This window comes from Grampus griseus (assembly GCF_964374135.1).
Source record: "Grampus griseus genome assembly, chromosome: 19".
NCBI lineage: Eukaryota > Metazoa > Chordata > Mammalia > Artiodactyla > Delphinidae > Grampus > Grampus griseus.
In genome coordinates, this window is record NC_139013.1 from 43,047,106 (window position 1) to 43,070,229 (window position 23,124).

The 23,124-nt window shown below is 48.5% G+C and overlaps 1 protein-coding gene across 2 annotated transcripts in view; it reads left to right on the forward strand.

The window, feature by feature from the left end:
• ZFHX3 (zinc finger homeobox 3) overlaps positions 1-23,124 on the forward strand; it is a 243,190-nt gene that overhangs the window by 127,450 nt on the left and 92,616 nt on the right. For both annotated transcript variants that reach the window (XM_082676097.1, XM_082676096.1), the window contains exon 3: positions 11,264-11,495. In XM_082676097.1, coding sequence (XP_082532223.1) covers positions 11,264-11,495 — 232 coding nt within the window. The remainder of the gene's footprint in view (positions 1-11,263; positions 11,496-23,124) is intronic.

The window sequence follows — 23,124 nt, forward strand, 5'->3', positions numbered from 1 at the left end:
GGTGAAGTGGGATTCTAGACTCTTTTTTCTTTAATTAATTTTTTTATCTTCGGATGCATTGGGTCTTTGTTGCTGCGCACAGGCTTTCTCTAGTTGTGGCGAGCAGGGGCTACTCTTCGTTGAGGAGCACGGGCTTCTCATGGCGGCGGCTTCTCTTGTTGCGGAGCATGGGCTCTAGGTGGGTGGGCTCAGTAGTTGTGGCTCACGGGCTCCAGAGCTCAGGCTCAGTAGTTGTGGTGCACTGGCTTAGTTGCTCCGCAGCATGTGGGGTCTTCCCAGGCCGGGGCTCAAACCCGTGTCCCCTGCGTTGGCAGGCGGATTCTTAACCTCTGCGCCACCAGGAAAGCCCTGGGATTCTAGACTCTTGACTTTCCTCCTCCTTGTCTGTGAGGGCTCACCCATTCTCAGGACCAAAACTCGATCTCAAACACTGACATCGCCTGCGAAGAGTAGCAGATTTGTTCTTGTCCGGCGTCAGTCCGTGGCCCCCCATTGTCGCTGTCAGGAATCAAGATTCAGCCTGGTCTCCCTTCTCTCCTTCTGTGAGAGGCCCCTCTTGTAGTCTGGAAACGGGGTGGAGGGGATGAGGGCCCACGGGAAACGGGCAGACACCCAGAGATCCCCCAGCTCAACGGGTGCTCCCGTGCTTCGAGCTCACACCCATTGGGATGATTAATTGATGTCCTCCACTCTGCTGGACAATTAAGAAAAGCAGGAGAAGGAGGGAAAAGTCTTCAGTTGGACCTAATTTGGCACCATATTGTTTTCTGTTAATCTATTTTGTTTTCTGTCCGTCTGTCCCCAGGGACGGGTGCCTTGCTGCTTGCTGAAGCGCGCATAACTAATGTCCTCGTTAAGGGCTGATCTGTTTATCAGGACCCTGCGAGGAAGCCAGCCTGCCAGACCTAGGTGCAAGCGGGGGGCTGTTACCTCCCTCTGGGCCTTAGCCCCACCTCATTAAGCGGGTCCGGGCTATTGATTGGGAGCCTGTGTTTGGAAGAGTCTTACTTACTCCATGCATTATCTTGACAGATTGATCAGACCTGATTGAGAACCTCTTAAAGGAACGAACAGCCGTAATGGGAAAGTTGGACTCTGTCATCCGTTAGGATGATTCTGGGAGCAGGGAGAACAAGTCTGACATCTTGGAGCAATTGTATTTACAATTAACATGGCTGAAAACGATTGCCTCTATTGATCCCCCCTTCCTGCAATTACAGCCCCATTGTTTACATTCCAGCACTTCAGTTATAAAAAGGAAATTCAATAATTATTGCATTATTTAAAGTTAAAGTGCCACAGAGTTTGCTGGCTACGCTTGCTGGTTGATTTAACGTTCAGTAAAATCCATGCTGAACTCTCCATCTTGAGGCCGAACAATATCGGCTTTTAATGAGACTTAAAAAGGGGGGGAAGGAGAGCAAAACCTGGTGTACAGGGTGTTTGTCTGGCTTATTTATGGGGGGGGAGTGGAAACCTGAAAGCAGGGCAGAGAAACTAGCCGTGTCATCTTTCGCAAAACTGTGTCCCGTCTCACCACGTGGCCGTCCACTCTGCCGCCAGCCGTCTCCTGGTCTCTCAGCTCCACTTCCTCAAAGCAGCATTTTTCTCTTTCCTGTCTCGGTCCCTTGTCCCCCTCCCACAAGTGTAACTTATCTTCCTCAACCTTCAACAAAATCCACATAATTTAAGGAGAAAGGGTGAAATGTCTTAGCAGCCAGAATGAGCGACATCAAAGGCATTTGTTTAGAGGGAATTTTTCTCTCGTGCCTGGTCACTTTCCCATTTTCTGTTTCAAGGGAAAAAATGAAATAAAAATTAAGCCCCCGGGCTTCCCTGGTGGAGCAGTGGTTGGGAGTCCGCCTGCCGATGCAGGGGACACAGGTTCGTGCCCTGGTCCGGAAGGATCCCACATGCCGCGGAGCGGCTGGGCCCGTGAGCCATGGCCGCTGAGCCTGCGTGTCCGGAGCCCGTGCTCCGCAACGGGAGAGGCCACAGCAGTGAGAGGCCCGCGTACTGCAAAAAAAAAAAAAAAAAAATTAAGCCCCTCTTATGAGGAAGAAATCAGCCCTGTGCGTGCTCGCTGCCCCCTGCCCATCTCATGCTGGCGGCCCGTGTTCTTCTCTCATCATGAAGGTGATGAGGGTATTTGTCAGCAGATCGTGGGAGCTCAAGAGAAGCCTCCAGGTTTGAGCACCAAATTCACGCTCTCAGCAGCAGCAGCTAGAAAGTTCAAGAGCGTGGGAGGAATTTTAAAGACCGTTTTATTTTTCTCATATTTGGTGGAAGCTCTCCCATGGGCTCGGTTCCAGCAAGACATCTGGACAGGTGCACTCAGCAGGATGCAGGGCTCGCGAGGAAGAAGTGATGCCTCACGCCTCGCCATCAGGAGTCACGCTTTCAGCCACAGCCCCACGAAAGTTTAGACTGCAGGTGCGAAAGGGGAGAGGAAGATGAATAGAGCCAGTTCCGACTTTATGAAGTATCTGGAGCAGGCCAGTAGCAGGCAGCTGCTTCCGAGTGACTTTCTCATTGAAGGGGTAAATTCTGGTGTGCAGGCATCGCGTGATTTATCGAGTGCAGTTTGCTAGAATCTGAAATACTCTTTGGGAGAAGGCGGGCCGTTCGGAAATGTTAGGCCTTGGAAATGTTCCTTTTTACAGGAGAGTGTCTCCGTGTATTCTGACTTAGGTCTCTGTTCTGTGGCAGTTGCTGTCCAAAGCAGCTGTTCTCAGAGGGTGATCCCAGACCAGGAGCGTCAGCATCCCGCCAGGAAGATTGTTAGAAGTGCAAATTCTCCATCCTTACCCCAGACCCGGTGAATCAGAAACCCCTGGGGTGGGCCTGAAACTCTGCGGCATGACGCCCCCCCCCAGGTGCTTCTGATGCACGCTCCAGTTAGAGGACCGCTGAGCTGGAACACGTCTGCATCATTAACCACCAAGCCCACGGTGGTGTACCTGCCAATCAGAGGTGAGGAAGCGAAATCTGGTCTCAAGGTAAAGAGATGATGCCCGTGCCAGCTATTCAGGTCGCCCTTCACACCTTCTGAGCGGTCTCCACATTTGTTTGCTCATGTGGTTTTTAAAACTGCATCCAAGGAAGACAGGGCAAGTATAAACATCTATATTTTACAGATGAAGTAATGCACCTGTTTTGACCACCAGACAAGTATGTTTTTCCTGCTGTGTTGACTGTCATGGGGTTGGAGATACAAATAAGCAAATCCTTCAGAGCGGATTTGGGGAATCAGCGCCATGTCTGCAGCCTTTTCAGCAAAGTTCTCCTTGCCTGGTTCTCACCTGGGATGTTGGCAGATGTGATAAAAGAGCGAGGGTTCTGATTTTCATTATGTATTGACACCTCATGGGCAGAGAGATCCAGAGAGAGCAGATGGGGTTCTGTGGCAAGGACATGGACCTGGGGTGTGATCCTGGCTCTGCCTGCACCAGCTGCACGACTTGGGCAAGGGACTTAAAATAAAAATTAAGCACCTCTTGTAAGGAAGAAGGCGGGCCCGTGTGTGTGCAGTTTCCCCTCTATTTTATCATTTCTGTACATCGCAGTTTCTTTATTGTCAACAAGGGATTCTTCTTTGGCCCTGGGGGGTGGTGTGGGGTGGTGGTTCCCAGGGAGGGGGCAGGATAGTTTGGGCATAAGGAGGGAAGTGTCAGATTGGTACATTCAGTAGACATTCATTTCTATTCCTAATCCCCAAAGCTTAACTAGTTTGAAAGATAACGGCAGTAATAATAATGGTCTCGTTGATTATGAAGGCACACCGTACATCGGGCACTGTATTGAACACTTTGTACGAGTTATCCCACTGACCTCTCCCAGTGGTGCTATGAGGGGGTTCTGTTATTGTTCCAACATTGCAGATGAGGCACCTGAGGTCCGCCCCGTGTGTGTAATTTGCTGAAGGTAGCACAGAGGGAGGGTTTTCCCTGGCCTGCCCTAATCCAGAGTTCGCCTTAAACCACCGTTATGACAACAGTGTGACATGGAGCTGAATGAGGACCAGCTTGAGTAGCATATATATATGGCAGCCTTCGTTGTGTGTGGGGACTTACACCTGTGAGAGCCGGAAAGGAGCGTGAGGGAAGAAGCACATCTTAATGAACTCACTGTTGCCAGTGCCCTGAGTGAAGGGCTGATCTTCAGATCCAGGGAGCTGTGGGTAGTTCCTGGAGGATTAGTCAGTTTGATGTTAGCCTTGTGGGACCCGCTTGATTGTCTTCCCCACCACATACCTCCGTTGCTTCCAAGTTTACGTAGATGCTCATTTGACTGTCGTGGAAACTAGCCCTTATTTGGCTTGAGACCTCAGGCTCCGATGGGCCCTTTCCTTAGGGAGGACTCCTATACCCCTTATCAGTTTCCTCTCTATGTATAGTTATGCCACACTCCTTTCTGGAGGTTTCCCAACAGAGGGAAATGACATCTGTTAGGGATGGCATCAACATTCTGCAAGGGTCCATGCTTGGACTTTTCTAGAAAAGATTTCAAAGCCAAGGCCGCTACAACCTATAGATTGCAGATTTATGTTTTTTTTTTCCCTAGAATTTACTATACTTCTCTCAAGAAACATTCATCTTGAGACTTTTGAATGAGGAAATATCACTCATGCCAGCGAAGAGATGCAGGATTAGAAAGTCTTGACTGTGGCCTTGGAGCTCGGGTGCTGAGAGCGAACAGTCATGGCTTGTTCCAGGGCGTGAGGAGACTGGCCTAGAAACCAGAAAATAGGTCAGAGCAACGCAAATGGATTGATCTAAGGGAATATTTTTACTTCCTTTCACGTTCTCTTGTAAATGGTGGTTGGGGCTTATATCTTACGCCGTCTGCTGGGCTCCTGCCGTGAAATAGGACTAAATTAACAGGTGCCGAGGATGAGGGCATGAGTGGGTGAAAAGCCAACATGAAACAGAGAATACATATATATTTAGGTTGACCTTCCAGAAGCTTTCCTAAGAATGCGACATTAAATTTGGAACTGTAACACAACCCCTGATTAAAAAAATTAACCACCCCCGTCTGGATTGCATTACACCTGAAACAATTTCTTTTTTAGGCATTCAAAGTGAATACCCGGGTCTGGGGAGTCTCGTGTTCCAGCACCCCATGGTCACTGCAGTGTAGCTGGACAGCTGCGGACCTGGCCTCCAGCCCTGGGTTCCAGTCGCATTTCTTCCATGCTCTGTGGGACCTTGGGGGCAAGGAGTCACATGACTTCTTGGAGCTCTGGGTTTCTCCAAGGACAGGAGCCAAACGCTGCCCACGTCGGGGTGTCACGAGAAAATCAAAAGTGTGAAGGTGCTTCCTCAGCAGTAAATGCCATGCACGGGTGTGATGGTGAATTAACACCTGCTTACTCCTTCCTTATTTCATCTTACTGGGTAATTAGCAGATTCACTCTGGACCCTCATCTTCCTGTTTCTTCTCACTGGAAGTGTTGGTGAGACTTTCATAGTCCTACCCCAAGCCCCGGGCTTGCTGTGGTTACGTTTTTTCCCTCCAGAGGCCTGACGCACCAGCGACCTGTTCCACTGGGGACCTCTGTTTTATGGATCGGGAGGCTCTTCTACCTGCCCGTGCCGGGCTGCACTTCCGAGCACCACAGGTGTGTCAGGGGCCTTTTTGGACGCCCGCCGTGGGGCTTCTTCTCTGTGATGCAGGAGGTGTCTGGTCTGCCGCTTGCCCGGAGGGATGCCTGGGGGCTGCTTTACCCCATCAGGGAGCTTCAGCGTTTGCTGTCCTCCAAGTACAGTTGCGTTGTACCCATGGGAGAATGTGGTGAGCGGGGTGGGCGTTCGTGTGTTCATTGTAACAGTTATTATTCCCCGAGGAACCTTCATTTGTGAATCGTGTGTTTTCATTTGTGAGCGTGGGTGTGTGTGTGTCAGAGTGTACTTTGTCCATTTCTCCTTTAAAGGGGAGGCTTTGACAGAACCTGATCAATATTTTGCATTCCATGCATGAAGAACCAGATGTTAGAAGTTTCCTATTGTTGAGGAGGAGGGAGCCGGGGCCCCTCCAGATTTATAGAAATCGATGTCCTCTGACAGAACTTGGTTAGTTTTCCTGGGAAACAAGTAACAGGAACACATTTTTTTGATTTTCACGATGAATTATTTCCTAACAAGAGCCCTCTTTTCGTCTCTTTGACTTTCATTCATTGGCCAGGGTGGACGAGCCCAACATGTCAGTGGGGTGGGATCCCACAAATAACGCGGGCTGGCTCCTTTCCTTTCTTTTTTAATTATTAATTTGCTTTTTGCACTCGGCCTCACGTGCCAGGCCTATTATTCAAGGCGCCTCTTGTTGTATTGAGGTCTTTTCTTTTCCAAGTTCTTCCCTCGGAACCAGACCCAGAAGGGAAAACGTGGGACATTGGATGTTTCCGTGTCAGGCGCACAGGAAGTGTCGCCCGCCACCTAAACCAGGACAGGACAAGCATTTTAAACTATACATGCTCCGACAGGATCAGACAGATGGACAGGAAAGGTCCCTGACCAGTGCGAGGGAGCCCCGCTCGCTCACTTCCAGCACAGGTGCTGCCCACCTAGTGTGTGTGAATCCAGTTCCTACTCGATTGCTGTGAGGACAGTCTGTTTTCTGCCACATAGTGGTCAGTTGGAGAAGTTGGAGTTTGTTGGGCTCTTTCTCTGTTTCCATTTATGAGTCACACTGGATACTTATTCCCTTCTTGTGGGTCCTTGTACTTCTCTGAGCTTTCAGGAAATAAATCCTCTTGCCACGTGTAGAAGTTTCTTTTGGTGGAAACAACGGTACACTTGCAGTTCATATAACCCGGCGTTTTGCAGGCACTTTAAAAAACAGCAGTGAGATTGGGGGAAAACAAGGAAACCCTAGGTGGTTCAGTGTTCGAGGTTGTAGGAGAGGCTGGCTGGACCGAGTGAGTTTGGTTGGACCTCGGTTGCCAGTCTTCTTTAGCTGGGTAGTTCTCCCTTTCTTGATTTACTAGTTGGTCCTGCTTCTTCATTGTTCATTGGTAGGTAGGTGTTGATTTTTTTTGAGTGAGCCAGTGATTTTCACCGGTCCAGCTGGAGGGTGTATTCTCACAATGGTATTCACACTAAAGGGATGCCCTCCTTATATCCCTTGGCCTATCTGCCAAGTCACCACCATCACTGCCTTATTACCTGCAGGATCATGCCCTAGGGTAGGGCATAGTCTGTATGTGTGTGTGTGTGTGTGTGTGTGTGTGTGTGTGTGTGTGTGTGTGTTTACATAGTGTCTCATGTGTTGTAGATACTTAGAATTGAACCAAAACCAAACCCTGCCTGATGGGCTCAGTGGCCAGTTTTCTTTGGGTCCACGTGTACCACACTAACCACAGTTGAAGTTGTTCTGTTTTCTTTTTTCAACTGCACACCTGACCCGATAGAGGTGAACAGTTAAGAATCTTGAGCACAGAGTAAAGAAATAAATGGAAAAAGGCAAACAAGACCTGGGTCCTCCTTCCCAAGGATGGGCAACCTTTGTGAGGGGGAGAGTGTTGGGGGAGTCCAGTATCTGCGTGGGAGGAGAATTTCCTGCCTGCAGAGGAGAGCAAGAACTCTGAAAGGAGGCAGACAGCTTCTCCGCTGAGTCTTCCACTGGGATTTGTGCCTTGGTGGATTCTCCGTATATTACACTGAATTTAATTAAATACATTGTGATCCCAATTGACGGTATTCTAATTAGCTGGGACAGGAAAAATCATTCTCCCTCTTTCTCCAAATGAAAACATCTACTCTCTTCTGCAGGGAAAGCATGTCCTTGGCCGACTGGCTTGCCCCGTGGAGTCCTCATCGGCCTCTGCAGCCCCATTCCCTCCTGCTGCGTCTTATTAGGCAGGTTGCAAGGGTGGAATTCTGGGGATGGGCCAGGGCATCTTGGGAGGGAAAGGGTGCCTGGCCAACAAGGTCAGGGCATTGACCCACTCAAGGCCTGGGAAATGACCAGATGGTGTGGAGAAGTCATGGAAGTCAGGACCCAGGACGCTGCTGCTCGCTTTGGGCCCCCGTTTGCTGGAGATGGGACAGCCTGAGAATTACCGAGCTTACGAGATGTGGTGAGAACAGGAGCTGTCACGTGCAGGTAGACCTCAAGAGACTCCAGTTGTGAGTGGAAGTTTGGGTTGGGTATAACCTTTATAAGCAGGTGTTTCCTAGGATGGAGAAATAGTTTATTCTGGACTTTTGTGTGTATGTCTTGGAGAATGAACTTGGAGTGCAAAAGCAAGCTTGGAAGTTTGAATCACGCCTCTGTGCAAGTCTCTGAGAGAGGACCCTAAATGTTCCCTGCACTGGGATCAGTGGGAAAGGCCGTGGCTCTGTTTTCCTCATTTCCTTTTATTCTTTTCTCTACCATTTGTAGCATGTAACCGTTTCCCTTCCAAAGTGGTTCTCACATGGCAGACAGAAGAATTCCTGGTGGCAGTAGAGATTGCCGCTGACACCATGAGTCAAGTGTAGTGGTTTGGGGACATCATCCTTATACAATTATTTTTTAAACAGGAGTCCCCAGTATCATGTTTATTTTAGTTCAGGGTTTATACAGCCCTGTCACCCAGGAACCCATGGATTTGAGGACAAAATACATCTGACATCTGACAACTCCCATCCAACACTTTTTGGCCATGTTATCCTCTCTTCTGGCTCAGAGACTAGAAACCCCAGCTGTTTGGAAAAGAACCCTCACATCCATATTAAAATTTTATGTTTAAGATTCAGAGCTTTAGTGCAAGGAAGTCCTGTTTCATGGGAAAGTAATGAGAACTTGGGGTTAGGGCTTTAATGGTACTTGCTCTGATTTCATAGTTTATGATACCACCAAAACCCCTCGACAGAACTTACTGCTGTAGATGCCATGGGTATTTTCCCTGTTATCGTTCATTCAGTCAGTTTTTGTTGAAACTTTAATGAATGTCATTCTTTTGGTCTTAGTGATCCAAGGCAGCAGTGTCTGGCTCCTGTACAAGTTTCCTCTTCCTCAATCCCAAGCCAAACCCTTGCTCCCAGGAATATCCTGGTGCCGTTTTTGGCTTTTGGGGGCCCCTGTGGAGAAGTCAGGGAGAAGGAACATGGACGAGCTCATCATTTTCCTTTCCACCTAGCCCATCAGACTCTCCTTCTTCCCAAGGTTGCAGCCTCCAGAAAACCTTGCTTTGGTGCTTTCCATTCTCCTGAAACCCTCTGTAAGGAGCCTTATGTCAGAGGCAGTAAATTGAAGATAAACGATTAAAAAAAAAAAGCAGCTCAAATTTATTTCAAGACAAGTCGCTTTATATTTTCGGTTGTTATAATTTGACAGTTAACACTGAGCTTGCTAGTTCTTCAAACTCCTTCTGGTTGTGAGTGTTCTAGGACAGCGATTACGGGGTCGGGGCAGGGAGGGAGGATATTGCTTTGTTCCGAGGCTCTGCACTTGAGTGTGTTAACTCACCCATTTCGAGGACAGAAGGGATTGTTCTCTCTTGGTACCGGTGAAGCCCTTCACTCTGTTATCTGCAAGTTGGCCCCAGAGCAAAAGTGATTATAGTAGTGTAGTTTTTCTACGGCACTCTACTGTTGCATTCCTATTTCCTCTTCCAGCAAGGTCCAAACGTGCTTCTGGAATGTTCACACTTTTTCCGTGAACATAGGATGTGTGCGTGTGAGCACGTGAGCCTCAGAGCCATGTCATCCAATGGGAAGTGCTGCCAGGGCCACTGTGGTATTTTCAGTATGAGGCAGAGTGCAGGACATTCTGACTCTTGCGCTTTCTGAGTGTCTCACCGCATAACGTGGACGAGAAGATATCCAAGCAGGACCAGAAACAGTTATCAGGCATGGGCATCAACTAGAACAAGTGTGGGCAGAAACGAGAGGGGCCGGACAAAGAAGTGCTGAGGCATTTATCGTGCGCTCTGTGTAGTTAGTCCCTTGGGCCAGGCTCTGGGGACTAGAGGTGGGGCTGAGGGTGAGGAGAAAGAAGGAAGGACAGGTGGAAACATGAGCCCATAAAATACATGATCTGAATTTCCTCCTCCGAAAGGATGCTGGGGGATGTGAGACCCAGCTTCTCGTTCTCTCTCCCACTAACTAGCTGGGTTACCTTGGGTCAACCACTTAAACTTTTTGGAATTGTTTCTCCTGCTTTATGTGCACCCGATAGAAAGGTTCCCTCTTCCCCTAAAATGAATCATTTGAAATGAAGGAGGCGGCCTTCCTATACCAGGAGCGTGTCAATTCCCTAATTGCTAATAAAAAGGGTCCACAGCTTTCAGCATATTCTCAGAGGCCCCGAAAGGATGTGAACGTTGTGCCTGGATAATCTTGAGGCCTTCTCCTGAATGCAGAAGTCTGGGCTCTGCTAACTGTTTCCATGGCCTCCACTGTCTTGTGCCCCGGACTTTAGTCCTGTGTGTGCCTGTGTTCTGCCAGCTCTGGGGCTTCCGTGTTCTGAAATCAGAGCACTGTGTTGACACAAACACAGCACCGACTGTAATTTTGACCATCTGAGCACTAAGCCAGATGACCTTGAGCTGTTGACAGGGAAACTAGTCTGGAGAAATTTACTTTTCTGTCTTTTTTTTTTTTAAGCCAGGGGAAAACCTAATTTTGGGTTCTCCTAATAGTCTGTAGTTCTAAATACAAAAACTTGAGTCATCTTTCTTGTGAAGTAGCCAAACAGCAGCTTTGCCTCTGTGTTACTGACCTGAGATTCTCTACAGGTAAGGTGACTATGTGGGCCATCCCCTGAAACAGGGGCTGGTCACTTTTTCCATAAGGGGCCAGATAATAAGATTTTAGGCTTTGCAGGCCAAACAGTCTCTATCGCAACTGTGGAACTCTGGTGTTGAGAGAGCAGTCATAGACAATACACAAATTAACCGATGTGGCTGTGTTCCCATAAAACCCTATTTACAGAAATAGGCAGCAGGGTGGATTTGGCCTGTGGGCCATAGCTTGCCGACCCCTGTTCTAAATAAAGCAGGACGCTTTGGAGAGTGGAAGGAGGAACCTTTAATTATTGTGCCAGGAAGACCAGTTTTATACTGGGAGGGTCGGATCCGTCAGCGTTTTCAGCACTCTGACACGTGTGAGGGAGACGGGAACGAGGGTCAGCTTGCTCCCCTGTCCTCACAGAGTGCGGGGGAAGGACCCGCTGGGAAAACCAAGCAGCCCCCATAAGGGATCCTCGGGCTGCCGCCAGGGCATGGTGGGCTTGGAGTGGCTTACCTGAGGCGTGTCCCTCTCTTTCGCCCCTGTAGCACCTGCAGCAGCACGAGAGCGGCGTGGAGGGCGAGAGCTGCTACTACCACTGCGTCCTGTGCAACTACTCCACCAAGGCCAAGCTCAACCTCATCCAGCACGTGCGCTCCATGAAGCATCAGCGCAGCGAGAGCCTGCGCAAGCTGCAGCGGCTGCAGAAGGGCCTTCCGGAGGAGGATGAAGACCTGGGGCAGATCTTCACCATCCGTAGGTGCCCCTCCACCGACCCCGGTGAGTGGTCTCGTGGGCATGGGCGGCCCGGGGCTGCCCGGGCAGTGGCCTCCCGAGGGCTTCGGCTCGGGGCAGCTGGCTGTCACGTCCATGACTAGCCTCACAGCTGACCATTGTGTTCTGAAGGGACACGCAGGGATTGTTGCTTTTCCCATTTTTTAAAGGAACTTAGCACCACACTTTTCTTCAGGTGTCACAAGCCGCTGCCCAGGGAGCAAAAGCCAACAGACCATGTTTTGTCCCCTCTCGCCACATTCTTCTGAAGTGCGCTCTAGATTCAGTTTTTTGGTTCAGATCGACATAAAGCAGACGCTAAGCTGTGTCTTGCTCAGTATTGAGAATGGGCGCTGTGTGACCTCGAGTCTGGTCGGTAAGAATGAACTTCAAAGAAGATCGAAACATGTGTTTGCTATAAACATTGCGATTGTATTTGAGAGCGACCCAGTTGTTCCTGGCTCAGTGCTGGCTGTTACTTCACAAAGAGGGTGGAGACCTTCCAGGGGAGCTCACCCCGCGCTTCCGCCTCCCACCCTGTCCTCTCACCCGCCGTCCCCTTCTCCTTCCTTCCCCATGGGACTCTCACTCCCACTGGGACCTCACTCAGTAGAATCTCCCCCCCTCTTATCTTTTTAGCCTTCCAGTCCCTTTCTCTCTGGTCGGGAGCACAGGACAGTCACCTGTCTCTTTAAAAACCATTTATGGTTAAAGCCCTCACTTCATCCTGTGTCCCACTCTCTCTCTCCAACAGCATCTTCGGATTCTTGAAAGAGCACTCTGTGTTGGTCCATCTCCTGTTCACACGTCAGCCTATCATAGCCCGTTTCCTCCCGTCATCAAACCATCCTTGAGAAGGTCACCGCTGACTTCGGATTTTCCGAGCCCAGTGGCTACGTGCTGAGCCTTTTTCTTTCTGTGGTCTTTGAAATTGCTGCCCATTCTCTTCTGGAAGCGCCCCTCCCTGGACGTGTTTCTCTCCTGTCCTCCTGTTGCTCTGGACTGTCTTCCACGCCACCCCCCCACGCCCCCGCCCCGCACCCCGGCTCATGGCCCTCAGGCTGCCCTACGTGCCGTCATCACCTGGGCACTAGGCCTGGCCCTTGGCTCCCAGCCTCTTGAAACTTTGTCTCCTGGTGTTGGCACGTGTGCCCTTCAGACAGCTTCCTGGACCTCTCACGGGCGCCACCTCATACACGCTGGGCTCACAACTTCCCCTGCAGACCTCTTTCTCCTTCCGATGGCATGCTGTCGAATGACCTAGCCGGGCTGCAGACTCAGGCCTTTTGGTGTCTCCATCACCTGCTGTGTCCTCTCGGCCTCTCACGTGTCGTGGCCATGTGGGGACTTTAATCCTAATATTATCATTCACGTTTTTATGAAGTTTTTAAAGGCAAAAAGTTATATAAACCTTACTGTGAAAAATGGCATAGCCCCCGCCAGTCCCATTCCCCAGAGCATCACCTTTCAAGTTTAATTGTTCCTTTTGTTACTTATTTCCATATTTCTTAACGAGCTTCTACTACTATTTCTTGATCAAAAAAATTTTTTTTTGGTAAGTTGTACACATTATCTATTGGCTTTCTACTCCAGAAGATGTGGATTTTCCTGGTATGCCGTTGCGCAAGCTCACACACTCATACCACTCACACACATACCCTCCCATAATCCATGCACACTCTCTCATACACATACACACACAGACACGGTACCCACACACCCCAGCGCCCTACACACTAAGTCTTCCCCTCCCTTCATCGTCCATTATGCTTAAATAATAATTTGGGGGCATATTAAAATCCAGTGTTTTCATTACTCTGACTCTATAAATATTAATCACAGCTGAGCCATGTCGAGTTTTATAATTTCATTTACCTTCTTGTACAACTTTTTTGTTTCCCCTGGTTTTCTAGGTACCTACGATTAATTCATGGCTGGCTCTCTGCCAGCGCAGACATTTTCTCATCTCCGAAGGCTCTGCTGTATCAGTTTCTCTGTTAGCTTCATTTCCTCCAGGAGACATCCCTCCCGAGCCCTTATGGACCCCTCTGCCCATGGCTCTTGTCTCCGTCACCTGGCTGTAGCTTTGCTCCCTTTTTCCATATAAACGAAACCGGATTCTTCAGTGGTGGGATATACCAAAATTGGAGAATGCTTCCCCCCCTGCTAGTGTAGGATTATCACAGAGGAGGGGCCCGTCCTCCCGGCAGTCAGTCTGAAATGTTGCTTCGGGAAAGTACTGTGTGGGTACCAGGATGATTTTTGTCACCTCCAGGTCGCTGCAAGACTGACTGTGCCTTCCCATGTGTATGGTAAATGCCCCTTTGGGTTAAAGTTCAGTCTTAATCTCTGGGGCTTGTGCTTCGTGTCTGACCCCATGGCTCTGCATGTGAGCCAGGGACGGGGCCCAGCACCCCCAGACGTGCCAGTGCCATCTGGCTGTGGGAGTCCCTGCTCCCCACTGGGGCATTTTGGCCTGTTGGAGCCTGCCATTCCCCATTATTCTGCTATTAAGTCATTTCACAGGATTCTCTTTCCTCTGCCAATATACTCAGACCTATTTATTTCAGGGTTTAAAAATTTTTTTTTTGCGAGCTCTGCACACATCATTGTTTCAATCTTCCGCTAAAAGCTGGTCCCTTTCGCCCCTCAATTCTTCCTTTCACTCTGCTCAGAATTCCCTTTTTATTAATGAGGTGCCCCAAACTAAATAGTGTACAGCTGCCATTTCACCCGGGGTCTATGGACTGGAACAAACAGTTCCCTGTTTTATAATGTAATACTTCTATTTATGCAGTCGCTCTGGAATTGCTTTCTTACACCATTGCCTTCTGGGTTTCTCTCATTTAATGCGTATTAGGGTTTTTTTTTTCCTCCTCCCTAAGTGTATGAGCAACTTTAGTCTAGATGATAGACTTCCTTTCTGTATTTCAAAATCCTTTTGTATTGTCTTTGGCCTGGAGTCATGTTTTTGCTCTCCACCCACCTCCCTCCCAACCCTGCGCCCCTCCCACTCATACGCTCTAGCTCTGTTTATTTATACTCTTTACTAATGACAAAAGGGACAAATTATTAGACAATACTCATATTGGCATTAACAGTAACTCGGTTCCGTTTTAGAAACTCATTTAAGATAACTCATCTTATATATTTTAATATATCCTTTTCCCTCCCGCCGGGAATTGACTGTTAAAACTTCTTGGAAGAACGTCTTCAAGAAAAGGGACGTTGTGGGCCTAGTAGAGTTAAGACATTGAAAGTCATCAGCTTCAAGTTTTGTAAACACAAACTTTATAAAATACAGGCATACCTCGTTTCACTGTGCTCCACATGCTTCATTCTTTTACAAATAGAAGGTTTGTGGCTGACCTGCATGGAGCAAGTCTGTGGGCCCCATTCTTCCAACAGCATTTGCTCACTTTGTGTGTCTGTGTCACGTTCTGGTAATTCTCGCAATATTTTAAACCCTCCACCAGCAAAAAATATTACATCCCCCGAAGGCTCAGAGGATGGTTAACATTTTCTAGCAATAAAGTATTTTTTAATCAAGGTAGGTACATTTTTTAGACATCATGCTGTTGAACACTTACTAGACTACAGTATAGTGTAAATGTAACTTCTATGCACCCCGAGAAACCACAGAATTCGTGTGATTCGCTTTATTGTAATAATCGATTTATCGCAATGCTCTGGAGCCGAACCTGCAGTATCTCTGAGGTATGCCTGTCTTCCCAGTTTTCTCCCCTGGAACGTAAGGATTGGGTCACTAATCTTCAGCTGGAAACATCATTCATGTAGCTTAAGGTGGCCTCAGGGAATCTTTGGGCACCTTTCAGGAGCCCTGCCTGTTCTGACTCTAAGCCGCGTATAAACGGTGGCGCTGTCTAGGGTTTTCGTTCCTGGTATTCTGTCATCATCTGGTTAAACGATGGTTTTCTCTCTCCTTTCCTTCCTTTTCTTTCCTCCTGTCTCGTCCACATACCAGAAAGTTTTACACAAAAGCCATCAGAAATAACTTCCTTTCCTTCTCTGAGCCCAGGACCTCAGACCCCAGTCTCCTGCCGCCTTCTGCAGGTGGCAGGGCTTCCCTTGCTGAGGCTGATGGAGTGGACTCTACCATGGATTCTTCCCAGTGGGTGACAGAAGTATCACTTCTTCAAATCTTACTTGTTAACTTAAGCCCACGTGTTTTCCAATCAGTCAGGCTTACCACGTAGCTTGCCAGCCCACGTGGAAGTGTAGAGAAGGAGAAATTGTGAAGGTCTCCTCTGCCCTTCAGAACTTGTGGCAGTGGCCAGGACTTACACCCACCATGGGCCCTCTAACTCCTTGAGAGGCCTCATGACCAGACGTAAAGCGTCTAGGTCCTGCCCTGCTGCACCAAAGGACTGAGTCTCGGTTGCTGACCATGTGCTGATAAGAAGTCCACCCTCCCTTACATGGTCCTGCTTGTGGGCAAGCTTCACCCTTACATCAGTGGGCAGGCTGAGTCCTGTATTATATTGTCTTTAACCGAGTGTGATGGGCTTCGTCCTTGCTACAGACATACGTGCGCGCACGCACGCGCGCACACACACACACGGCCTTCCCACTTAAAAAAGCATGTCTTGGAATTATACATCTCAGAGAAAAGAAAGTGACCAAACTAGATGAGGTTCACTGCATCCCCACATGTTTTGTGTGTGACCTGGCCTTTCAGTTCGTGGCTTGAGTGTATTTTCTGCAAGAGCAAGTGTTCTCCTGACTTTGTTGGGATTTAGCCTTTCTGTTTCATCCCCACACACAGATAAAGGAAGAGAAAGCCTGTTGTTGTGGCCACACCCTGGGTTATATCTCCCAGTGCTGGCTTCGGCTGTTTGCTTCCCCTTAGTTGACCAGAAGCTCTTGAAAGATGGAAAGCTCTCGTAGGTGGATCGTGTGTAGGATCAGCTTCCCTGTTTGCTTATTAAAAAGGCATTTCTGGCTCCCGGGTGAAACTGTAGTTAATTTCACTCTATCAGTGCCCTGGGCTTCCAGAAGACAAGAGGTGCTTTGTGTTTCTGTCCTCAGCCTTCCTCTCCTTTTCCTCCTCCTGTTTCTCTTACCCTCGCCTTAACTACTTCTTTCACGGAGACGTCAACCTCCGAACATCGCACAGAAGTAATTTAATGATTCTTCATTGAGCACCTACTGTGTGCGAGACTTTGAGTTGGGAGCACAGCTGCTGCTCTCCTCTCAGCTCTTGGTGTGGGTCCACTGCATAATACGCCAGCCCAGGCATCCGGGGCAACTGGACGGTGGCTCAGTTTACAGAGGGCGCGCTCATTCAGAGTTTAGGGGAATATTTTGCTTGGAGCGGAAGACGGCGGCCTCCTTCACTGACACATCTTTGGCGCTCAAGGTAGTGAATTCCTGGGGTCAGGGAGGCAGACACAGCTGGCCAAGTGATGATGTGGTTTTGGTGACAACCTTTACTGGAACACTCACCGGCTTCACTTGATGGGTTATTTTTTTGAACCAACTTCCAGGGAGTTCTGCTTAACTCATACAGTTTAAGAGAATAAGAAAATGTACTGTTTTCCACTTTCTCATTTGTTTTTGTTTTGATTTTTCAAAATTGGCATAAGGCTGCCCTCTGAATATGAAGTGCATTTTTTTTTTGTAAATGGCTAAATTATATGCAATTTCAGTGTCATTCTTCTTATAGCACTAAAATATGTTGTGGCCAGTTCTGAAGCACTGTTTTCATAAAACCAGCACAGTTATGCTCTTTCCTTTTTCCTTTTGACTGTGTGTCTTGTCCATGGGGTTTGGGAAAAAGTAGGATAAAGTATTTCTAACTAGAAAAGTTAAATGGAAAAAGAATGTCAGAACAAATTGGGGTGACTGAAAATTTAAGCACTCATGGAGGAGTAGAGAAAATATGACTTTATCTGTTTTAAATCCATTCGCTGATGAAGGACTATTGGGATAGGATTGTGAATTTCAGTGTGCTTTTTTAGATAAAGGACATCATTATGTATCGACATGAAAAGAGAATATAATATTGTTAAATGAAAAATGGAGTTTACAGAATAGGGTATAGTTTGACTCTAATTTTTTTAAAGCTTTTGAACTAACCATTCTAAGCATAGTTTGTAATTGGCATATCTGGCTGTTTCATGGGTGGGATCTGAGTGTCAGGCACATGGCAAGAGCTCAGATAGTGGTGGAGCTCATTGACAGAGCTATTAGCAAAATTGCTCACAGGAAACCAAGGGGTGAACCTTGGCTGTCTTTTGTTCATGGTGATAAGTTTTCCGTTTGCCGGTATAAAGTATACGTCGTTTGATTACTGTCTGATTTGCTTGCATTTTGCACCTACATGAAGAGCACTTCTTAGGGTGTATACTGCCTTGTTTTTTCGTTGGAACAGAGTTCCTGATTTGCCTTAATTAGTCCTCTAACAATCTACAAAGGTCAGCGCCAATTGCCTGTTCATTTACATTTGTAATTGTGATGGCTTCTGATTACGTATTCCTTGTTTTAGTCCTTCCTCTAAGTATATGCTAGTGTGTCCTCCCCTCCTCCCACACGTGTGTGCATGCCTAGGCATCCATGTGTGTGCATGCCTAGGCGTGCATGTGCACACGCACACACAGGCACCCACACCCCAGGCCAGTGTAGAAGCTAAGGATCTGTCTCTCCATACAAAACAGCTTTGTAGTGATGGCACTGTCTTCCCTGGAACGCCAGAGTCTGTTATGAAGAGGCATCTTGGAGAGGCTGTTGCTTCTAAGCTAGGAATATAATGAAGCCAGAGTCAGGGAGATGACGTGGATACCAGGCAAGAAGTCCAAGAGCCGTTATCTAGGAGCTTTCTTGCACTGGGGAATTAAGGACAGTTAAGGTTTTCTGCTTGCTCTCTGCAAAGCGTGCTAATGATCTGGTGTGTTGGAAGGTGGACATGTGCGGGGTGCTGGTTCACTGCTGTCCCGTGCTCCTGGTCTGGAGGGGTCCCTCTGGAGAGGATGTGACATCACCAGGATAGTCCTTGGGCAGTGGGTCCAGGGTCTACGACCTCCCACCTACTCTGTTTCCCTTCTGTCTTCTCCAGAAGAGACGAGCGTCTGCACCAAGACATTCCACCTTTTAGAAATTATCTGAGATCAGGCTGCAGTAGCCTGAGTTGCAGTGATTATCATTTATTCGCCCTTTGATACTCTGGATCCACCATTTACTAGTTGCTTTATTTTCATGGGAGGTTCAAAGCTGTCGAGGTTTTTTGGTTTTATTTCAGTATATAGCCCTGGAGCATACATTGCCTATATATTGGGCTGTATGTATGGCTAGACATTGCCTGCCGGTTAGCCCTGTCCTCAGTTGGGGGCTCTAGTTGTCTTGCATGCTGTCCCCTTGGGTAGGTAGCCACCCTGCGCTGCCCACTCTGAGAGGTGGCAACACTGTGGCTGCTCCCTTCCAGGGAGGGTGATACCAAGGGGCACAGCAAAAAGATAAAAGAAAAAAAGGCGCCGCTGATGGTAACTGGAATTAGGAGAGACTGGGGGTCCTTTTGGAGGGGGGATATTGAGGGTGAGCATTAGGGGTCTCCTGCTTAGGGCTGTGAGCATGTCAGAGAGCCCAGAAACACAGGGATCCCCAAGGGAGACAGAGAATGTCATGACACACCAAGTAGCACTTCAGTGAAACTTTTCTGCCAAGTCAGCTTTGAAAGGGGTATCCAAGGAGCTTGAAAGTTTGCATCTTGACAGACGAACATGGGTAGCTAGCCAGTGAGTTGGTGTTTGCGCTGGGCTGGGGTTAGGGCTGTGCACCTGGATTTCATGTGGGTTGGGGATGGCGGTAGCAGGATGGGGCGGTCATCATCTACTGTCCTCCGCCACGTGGGCAGACCCTCATCCCAGCACTTCACGCCTCCTGTGTTGCCCAAATGTAGTTTTTCAAGAGAAAGGAAGATTTGTACTTGTTTTGCCTTTAGGAATGTCTAAAGAATCCATTTCTTGGGCTAGTTATATTAAACTTGTTCCTGACCTTGGCAGGGGGCCAGGGAAATAGAACATGCATCTGTCTCTTTGCTTACAGAAATAGCTCAAAGCCTTCTTCTCAGAGTTACAGATGTTAAGGAAGAAGCCCCTTCAAACTGTGACCCAATTAGGAGAATTATAATAGTCCCACATGATCTTTTCGAACATTGACTAGCAGAGGAAAGTTTTCTGGCCTCCCAAATCAGAATAAGCACTGTCCGGAGTCCCTTGGTCGTTGGGTTTCTGGATCCCTTGAGCGCAGCAAGGAGGCTTTTCCAGATTCTCTGTCTGCCCGTTCTGCGCGGCAGCCACAAGCCCCCTGTGGCTATTTAAGTTTAAATTAATTAAGGTTAAATAAAAATTTAAAATTCAGTCTCTCTTGTCATACTAGCCAAATTTCAAGTGCTTCTTAGTCACATGTGGTTCATGGCTACCTTGGTGGACAGAACAGATGTCTAGAACAGTTCAGAAGGTTCTGATGGACAGCGCTGGCCGGCTGTGAGGGCGCATGACACACTTACCCTGGCTTTGGGTTCCACTGGGATCCTGCAGGTCCAGGCTGGGTTTGGGCTGCACTTTCCAACTCTTTGGCTTCCGTTTTAAAGAATATGGTGCCTACCTGCCACCTGCTTTCTGCCGGGCTGCGTAGGATGTGTTCTTTATTGCTTTCCCATTTCTCTTTTTGCTTTTTTTTTTCCCCTCAGTTTTTCTCAGTATGGGAGAAATATGTTTTCAAATAGGCTCTTACTTTGGGTTTTGCCACTTTAGCCTAATCCATTAGCAGTTCTGAGGGAGCTGGGAAGGACTTTGTAAAGATGTATCCTTCAGAGTGGTTGTTAAAGGGCTTTGTATAGTTTTTTTTTTTTTGTATAGTTTTTTTTTATAGTTTTATACCTCAAGACTATATCTTGAGACCTTTTGTGTGTTTGTTAATAAAAAGAGCTATTTATTGCTTTTAAAAGATCCTTGACTTCTGCTCTAATTAGAATATTAAAAATTGGACAGTATGCGATTTTTCTTGGAACAGGCCTGCCTGTTGTTGTAACTCAGTTTTATCCGGATCTGTTGCCCTCTCATGAAGACACAAAAAGAATCTATGTGCTTTGCTCTCACCATTTTCCTTGGGTTAAAATCCTCTGCTTAGGACAGAGTTTGTCCTTTCAGACTGCCTTAGTGTGCTTAGAGCTGCCATAACAAAATACCATAGGCCGAGTACCTTAAACAACAGAACTTAATTTACTCCCAGTTCTGGAGGCTGGAAGTCCAAGGTGTTGGCAGGTTTTGTTTCTCCTGAGGCCACTTTCCTTGGCATACAGACGGCTGCTTCTCTTCTTCCATGGTCTTTGCTCTGTGCTCAGCCCTGTGTCTCTCTGTATGTCATAACGTCCTCTTCTTACAAGGACATCAGTCGGGGTGAGCCCTAATCCAATCTAACACTCATTTTTAACTTAATCACTGCCTTAAAGGTCTTTCTCCAAATACAGTCACATCTGAGGTGTTGGGGGTTAGAGCTTCAACATATGAATTTGGGGAACACATTTCAAGCCGTAACATTGACTCTCTGACCTCTGAGGCCAGTGTCTTGTTTCTTTATCTGTGGTCCTTTTGGATGTGGAAGGAGAGCAGGAGGTGGAGGTGGGCGCAGAGGCGGAGGGCGGTGGTGAGACCCTGGACGCGGCCCTCGCGCAGCATTGTCAGGACCTGCTGGTCCCTCCGTAGCTTCCTGCTCCCAGCCCTTGGTCCTCGGTCAGGGCCTTGGCCTGTGAAGAAAAAACAGAGCAAGCTTCCTGGCAGAGGACTCCAGAGGAGTCCCCTTGTTAGATCAGGCAAGGGGTCAGAGTGCTGTGCCCACTGAGCTCGTCGAACCAGGAGTCTTTTCTCACCTGTCCTGACACAGCCTCTGCTCAAACCTTCCACTGATGGGCCCCAGGGGCACAGCCAGCCCCATGTAGGGATAGTCTCGTGCCTGTGAAACTTGGCAGTCTGCGCCTGGGGACAGCTTGCCCTTGTCGAGGGTTCTCCAGTAGGCTGTCACGTATGAGGCTCTTGTGGGAGGATCTATGGCAGTAGCGACTCCTCTCTTTTACCCACTGGTGCTTTCAAGGACAAGCACAGCTCCCTTGTGGATTTGTGGGTGGTGTTCAGTGGCCCTGTTTGGTTTTTGTCCTGGCTGGAGTGAGTGCCCACCCCCGCCCCCTAGACCTTTCCACCTTCTACGACCTGCTTTGGTAGAGAATTCTACATGGTGTCTATTGGTTGGGCTTCCATCCAAAGCATTTTTTCGGTTGCCGGAAGTACCTGAAGGACTCTGACTCCATGTGGTTTTTACCTTATCTGTGTCAAATCCTCCAGGATAAAGGCCCCAGTGTGTGAGTTTTCACCCTTTTCATTTCGGGCCCACCCCTCACATGTGTCCATAGGGCAGGTACATCCTCTTCCCCAACCCTCAGCTTTCCCAGATGCGAATCTGGGATGCAGGGTTTCACGGCCGACCTCCAGAAGGGCCTTCCTCTGCAAGAGTGTAAAGCAAGGCATGTTCACTGCTTCTCAGCCATCGTAGGTCTCAAGTCTCCAGGTTCCCCCCGTTCCAGACTGTGTGCTCAGTGCCACGTGTGACTAGGAGCTGCCGTGTTAGTGCAGACAGAAGGAAGAACGTCCTTCGAGACGTTCTCATGGGTGGTGCTGCTGTAGACAGAGGCTCAGGGCCGCGCTCTTCCCGTTGTGTCCTGCCTCCATCGTGTGGGCTGACGACCTTATCCAAGGGACAAGCAGTGCTTTGTCCCAGGGACAGGCTTCTTCGTATCCAGAAAGGAGTATAATCCACTGCCGGGTCCTCTCAGGGTAGAAATGAAGAAACCCGTCAGACAGGTGAGAGAAGGGGCAGCAATTATCTGTGACTCTCCAGCCAGCAGAGTTTAAGCCTTGGTCTTCTCCGAGAACTGGAAATGGTGTGCGCGGTTTTCCTAATATTCAAAACCCTTTTGTGATTTTCTTGTGTGAGTCAACCCAGGAAGGACTGAGAAACCACACAGAATGGCGAGGGCAGCCCTGCCCTGGTGGGCTTGGGTGGGAGTCTGTACCGGGAGCTGTGTGAGGCATTGAAGTGATGAGGGTGTGGCCCGGCCATGGACCAGGCAAGCTTGTGTCCGCCCCCGACATTTTCATGCTGATATTGCGGTAGATGTGAGCTGGAATTTGGGTTGGTGGGTCTTGAATTATTAACAAAACAATGAAGTCTGTGTAGGCAGTTAAATTTAGAACAAAATCAAAATTGGGGCCGTGCTTTTTGACAAAGGGAGAGAAATGAGGTATCAGGAGGATGGGCAAGTGCTGAAGAGTTTGGAAATGAAGAGGCGAAGATGAGGCCCAAGTAGGGAAAAGGCAGTATCTGACTTGCCTTGCTGCTTTTTTTTTTTTTTTTTTTTTTTTTTGGCGGTACGCGGGCCTCTCAGTGTTGTGGCATCTTCCATTGCGGAGCACAGGCTCTGGATGTGCAGGCTCAGCGGCCATGGCTCACGGGGCCCAGCCACTCCGGGCATGTGGGATCTTCCCGGACCGGGGCATGAACCCGTGTCCCCTGCACCGGCAGGCGGACTTTCAACCACTGCGCTGCCAGGGAAGCCCTGCCTTGC